Here is a 6171-nt window from a genome sequence, read left to right as displayed (position 1 = left end):
TCAAAATCAAGAAAACAATTATATATCTAATTCAAGGATTCTTCAGTTAAATAAAATGAAAAAGCTAGTCCCTCCAGAACATGTAAAATGAGATCCATCAAAAGCATTAGAAACAACATCTGGACATTTATTATCCAAAAGCTCTGTGTATTGATTCTTGTCACATTTTTGAGGTGAAGCAAATTCTCCAGTGCAACAATACTTTGGCTCCTTAGTGAAAAAACATGGACTCTTGCAACCAATCTTTCTCCCTTCACTACTATACACAGCCAACCAATTAGGACAGTCATCATCCAAATTTTGGATGCACATAACTTTCTGGCAACTGGTTTCAAATGGGGTCACAGTAACAGACACACCAAAGCCATCTTTCATGTCAACTTCATAGGAACTACTACTACCACCTTTTGGAACCAAATTTAACTTCACTTGAGTTGCAGGAGGCTCTGGCTTCCTGTCCAAACACTCCATCTTTTTGGTACCACAGTCTCCAACTTCACAATGAAAATCACTGTTGGGGTCTCCAGTACAACCAGTTCTAGCCCATATTGTACCTGACCATGAATCAGGAACTTTAAGGTCATATTGTTGGTGAGAATCCAATTTGATCCCAGTGGGATTCACTGTATCTCCTTTTTCTGTATAAACAGCTGGCCAAATTGTTTCATCACCACCATTTATAATTGTCACAGTAGCTCTAGCATATGCAAACAAAATGCTAAGAAATATTGTGAAACATATAAACCCTAGACTCATGATTGAAGATGTTGACAATGTTGTTTTCTTTCAATGGTTTGTTTTCTAATCAACTAGTATTTATATAAAGGTTTGAACACAAATAAAAGGAATATACATAACATACATTTATGAGTATAATATGAATATAATATGAAATCATGCCAAAGACAAAAAACAACTTTATATGGAAAACATATAATTTATTTCATCTATAATTATAACTTTATTTCTAAATTGTACTTTATCACTTTACCTCTCACCTTAAAAAAATTTATTACTTTTATTGTTTAGTATGAAAATTATAATTATAATTTTATAGTTTTTATCTTCATATCTTTTAAAACAAATTATTCTTGTAATCTTTTATTTTTAATAATGAAATGGTGTACTTTTAAAAAAATAATTTTTCATAAACTTTTATAATTCTTTACGATAAAAGTGAACAAAATGCTTCACACTTCTAAAAAAAAAAAGTTTTTAATTCAATGCTTCTACTTTTTAATTTTATCGTATCCCTTTAATTCTCATATTTGTTAATTTCATTTCTTCTAATTTTCACTTTTAATTTTCATCTAAATAGGTCAACTTTTCTTATATTTTAATGTAAAATATGTTACCAATTTTTTGCTTTCCTCAATAAAAAAAATTAAGACAAAAATAATATTATATCAAAAACTCTTGTAAATTTATAATGTTTTATATTATAATAATTTTCATAGATAAGTTTTGATATTGTAATGTAAAATTATATTTATATTTACCCGTCAAAAAATATATATCAAGGAAAACCATTTGCTTATGTATAATACTAAGAATGCTCCTTATATTTTATTTTTATTTGTAAATTGTAGTTTATCATTTTGACTCTCATCTTTTTTAAAATTTTATTACTATTTTTTTTGGTAAAAAAAAAATCTATTTTCCATTACTCTGAATCATTTTATTAAAACATGAAATCTTTAATTCTTACGTTAACAATTCTTATTTTTATATCTAAAAAAAAAAAAATCTAAAACCAACTTATTTTTTTAAAATTTTAATATTAAAAATATTATATCAAACACTCTTATAAATTTATAATGCTTTTATATTATAATTTACATAACTAAATTTTAATATTATATTTATATATATCCTGACAAAAAATATATCTCAAATAAAAAATAGGATATCAATATTATTTGAAAGAAAAATATCTTTTTTATTTTTTAATTGAATATAATTTTTTATTCTCTTCTTTAACTATCCATTAAATTAAATTGTTTGTTTCATAAAATTCCTTGTTCTAAGACGACAAAAGACCTAATACGGAGACCAATCATGCATAAATCAAGAGAATTTGTTTTGTCACCCCTTAAATTATCCCTGGCACCTCCCCAAAAGCATGAAAATACACAAATGTTCATCCAAAATCATTTACCACATTTTATCAAAATCTTGAGAGATACCGGAAATTTGAAGAGCTTACCGAAGATTTCGCGAATACCTGTAAGTTTCCGGTATTTTTATGAGTTTTCTGGTACTTTTTACCGGAAATTTTAAAATTTACGGTACTTTGTATCGGGAATTTCAAAATTTTCCGATAACTTTATAAATTCTTCAAAATACCGGAAATTTTGAAATTTTCGGTATTTTGTCCAGTACCGGAAATTTTAAAATATTTGAAAATTTCCGGTATCTTTTTTTTAAATTATTTTTTTCTTATATTTTGAATTTCTGTTGAAGAGATGAACTGAGATCGATGAGATTAGTAGTTCTAATCCATATTGAAACAAAATAAGGCCCCTAAAGTGTGCGTGTGTGTGACTTAGTGGTAAAAACTTGGGTCTTGAGGGTGTGCTCCCCTTTAAGGTCTCAGGTTCAAATTCCCCTTTAAGGAATTTTCAAATGATTCATTTTTTGGGAAAAAGTTATATGGAACAAAGTTGTTCATAAGACCAAGATCTATAATTTACATGTTGGAAGTTTTTTCAATTGCATACTTGAAATTGGAATTTACTTGTCCATGAAGTTATGACTAAAACACTTGAAAATACTTAGAATTTTTCTAACTCATTGAATTTTTCAACTTTGACTTTTGTTGACTTTTTTATTCTTGATTTAGTTTCTTGTCTTTTCTTGATCAAATGACTTCAATAATCATATGTTACTTATTTCTATCTTCTAAAGTCCATGGTTGACCAAATTCCTTAAAACTCAAAGATGATTTCAACATTTGACTTTTTCCAAATGAATTGCAATCTTGTGGATTCCTATTGAATCAAACTCTCCTCTTCAAATGAATGACTTGAGAGGATTATAATTTTTTATTGGAGCTCCTTGAATCATAGTTTGAGTTATGGAACCATGCCCTGATTAAAAATCAACTCCGTAGATGAATTAGGTTAAAAACCTTAATTTGTACACCAGATGAAATTGGGAGTTGTTGATCTTGTATTGAGTCATTCTTGAGCTTGGATTTTGATAGGGATAATCATTTGAGCATATGAGAATTCTTGAGCTCCTTTGTGGGTCTCAAAACACTAATCTGGCCTGAGCCTCTTTGTCAACCACCTACCTTGGGAAACAAGCAACAAGCAAAATACAATCTGCATATTTTATATATTTTTGTTAGCAAATGAAATATGAATAATAATGAAGATGATGATAATTAAGATGATAATAATGATGATGATGATGATGATCACACTATGTATAAAATGATTTGGGATCTCAGGGTCAAAAATTGGGGTACAACAGAGATGAACACAAATATTTGTTTAGGCAGTTCACCAACCGACCTCGCTACGGTTACATCTTCCCCCAAATCCAAACAAGACATGAGATAGTTTCTATATCTTTGAAAATGTTTTTACAAGAGTAGTTAAAACAATAAACAAGCAAACTCAGTTTTGATGTTGATTCTTTATCTTCTCTCCCCTTGATCTTAAGCAAGATCAAGTCGCCCAACCATGCCGAATCAATACTCCGGTTACCGTTAATTCCTTAACTGGATCTGTGTCCTTCAAGGATTTCACTCGCCTGAAATGCAATCATGAATTGTTGTCACCCAAGAACTTTGATTGATCATCTGCCCAATGTTACTTCCTAGGCCGAACCCGCCGTTCTTCAAGGCTTTCACTCAGCTAAATCGAATCAAAAGCTTCTTTTTTCAAAACCCCTAAATAAATCCGACCATGGAGGTCAAAACTCCAATGGTTTTTTCAATGAATCCCCCAAAATTCTTCACCCAATTGACATGTACAAATCCCTAACTTTGGATGTTATCACTCACAATCTATGATCACTCAAACAACAATGGTTATGTTTAATTGATGAATGAACAAGAGGAAGAATGAATATGAGAAGAATCTTTGTCTCTTTCAGGTTTCAAAGTTGTGTTGAAATGGATGCATGAATGTATTTATATGTGCGTTTGAAAGGGGGCTAAATCTGGAAAAATCGTCCACAAAAATGCCCAAGAGGAAGCGATGCGTCGACCTCCAGGGCCTCATGCATCAACCTCTAGGAGGAAATAAGGTTTGGAGGTGAAGACTTACAGTGTGCATCGATCTCCAAGAGACAGTGAGGTTTGGAGGTTAGGATGTACAACATGCGTCAACCTCTAGCTATTGTGCGTCAACCTACAGCATGTTATGCATCAACCTATAGCTGTTGTGCATCAACCTCTGGCTGCCATAAGTGTTTTCGTGAAATTTTTTGTTTTCTTTCTCAGTGGAGGTCTACCTCCAAGAGCTATGCATCGACCTATGATATGCATTTTCACCCAAAACCATTTTTTTGACTTGTGAAACTGATCCACATGCATATGAACAAGTTTGGAATGATTATTGAAACATTTTAATGCAAGATTACACCTTAAACTAAGAGGATAACGTCCAATATATTCTACTTGTAAAGACCTAGTTTTGACATCACTCAAAATAAGTTATTTGAGATATGCACTCACAATAACGCCTTGCCCTTAAATCCCATAGCTCTTTCTATTCATGAAAACCTCCAACAACAAATGTCAATTCGCCAACCCAATACAAAACAATGTCAATCCAAATTGAAAGAAATGCCACTGAGTTGAGAATAAAGTTAATGGAAGGTAGAGAAACCACCAAACAAATCAAAGAGATAGTCGACCAAACGAAAAACTCCTAATGACCTAAGAAAAAGAAGGGGTCCTGCTCTCACTCCAAAAAAAGACCACTAAAAAATTAATAGATAATTAAATACTTATTAAATATTTTTTTTATTGTGTGTACATCAAAATCAAGAAAACAATTATATATCTAATTCAAGGATTCTTCAGTTAAATAAAATGAAAAAGCTAGTCCCTCCAGAACATGTAAAATGAGATCCATCAAAAGCATTAGAAACAACATCTGGACATTTATTATCCAAAAGCTCTGTGTATTGATTATTGTCACATTTTTGAGGTGAAGCAAATTCTCCAGTGCAACAATACTTTGGCTCCTTAGTGAAAAAACATGGACTCTTGCAACCAATCTTTCTCCCTTCACTACTATACACAGCCAACCAATTAGGACAATCATCATCCAAATTTTGGATGCACATAACTTTCTGGCAACTGGTTTCAAATGGGGTCACAGTAACAGACACACCAAAGCCATCTTTCATGTCAACTTCATAGGAACTACTACCACCTTTTGGAACCAAATTTAACTTCACTTGAGTTGCAGGAGGCTCTGGCTTCCTGTCCAAACACTCCATCTTTTTGGTACCACAGTCTCCAACTTCACAATAAAAATCACTGTTGGGGTCTCCAGTGCAACCAGTTCTAGCCCATATTGTACCTGACCATGAATCAGGAACTTTAAGGTCATATTGTTGGTGAGAATCCAATTTGATCCCAGTGGGATTCACTGTATCTCCTTTTTCTGTATAAACAGCTGGCCAAATTGTGTCATCGCCACCATTTATAATTGTCACAGTAGCTCCACTAGCATATGCAAACAAAATGCTAAGAAATATTGTGAAACATATAAACCCTAGACTCATGATTGAAGATGTTGACAATGTTGTTTTCTTTCAATCGTTTGTTTTCTAATCAACTAGTATTTATATAAAGGTTTGAACACAAATAAAAGGCATATACATAACATACATTTATGAGTATAATATGAATATAATATGAAATCATGCCAAAGACAAAAAACAACTTTATATGGAAAACATATAATTTATTTCATCTATAATTATAACTTTATTTCTAAATTGTACTTTATCACTTTACCTCTCACCTTAAAAAAATTTATTACTTTTATTGTTTAGTATGAAAATTATAATTATAATTTTATAGTTTTTATCTTCATATCTTTTAAAACAAATTATTCTTGTAATCTTTTATTTTTAATAATGAAATGGTGTACTTTTAAAAAAATAATTTTTCATAAACTTTTATAATTCTTTACGATAAAAGTG

General features: G+C 30.9%; 2 protein-coding genes across 2 annotated transcripts; both read right to left on the bottom strand.

Moving 5' to 3' along the window:
• On the bottom strand, positions 1-756 carry LOC131596975 (thaumatin-like protein 1b). The gene has a single exon (XM_058869698.1). The coding sequence runs from the start codon at positions 754-756 to the stop codon at positions 43-45; it is 714 nt and encodes a 237-aa protein (XP_058725681.1). The 3' UTR covers positions 1-42.
• Positions 757-5034: 4278 nt separating this feature from the next.
• LOC131596974 (thaumatin-like protein 1b) lies at positions 5035-5748 on the bottom strand. Its single transcript, XM_058869697.1, has one exon. It carries the CDS (start codon positions 5746-5748, stop codon positions 5035-5037), a length of 714 nt encoding a protein of 237 aa, XP_058725680.1.
• Positions 5749-6171: the final 423 nt, after the last annotated feature.

Source organism: Vicia villosa, linkage group LG4 (assembly GCF_029867415.1).
Source record: "Vicia villosa cultivar HV-30 ecotype Madison, WI linkage group LG4, Vvil1.0, whole genome shotgun sequence".
NCBI classification, from domain to species: Eukaryota; Viridiplantae; Streptophyta; class Magnoliopsida; order Fabales; family Fabaceae; genus Vicia; species Vicia villosa.
The sequence above is the reverse complement of the archived record's forward strand: the minus strand, read 5'-3'. Positions and strand labels throughout refer to the sequence as shown.

Bases quoted from the DNA above. Each gene is read 5' to 3' on its own strand.
- LOC131596975 (XM_058869698.1), bottom strand. From the start codon at position 756: ATGAGTCTAGGGTTTATATGTTTCACAATATTTCTTAGCATTTTGTTT.
- LOC131596974 (XM_058869697.1), bottom strand. From the start codon at position 5,748: ATGAGTCTAGGGTTTATATGTTTCACAATATTTCTTAGCATTTTGTTT.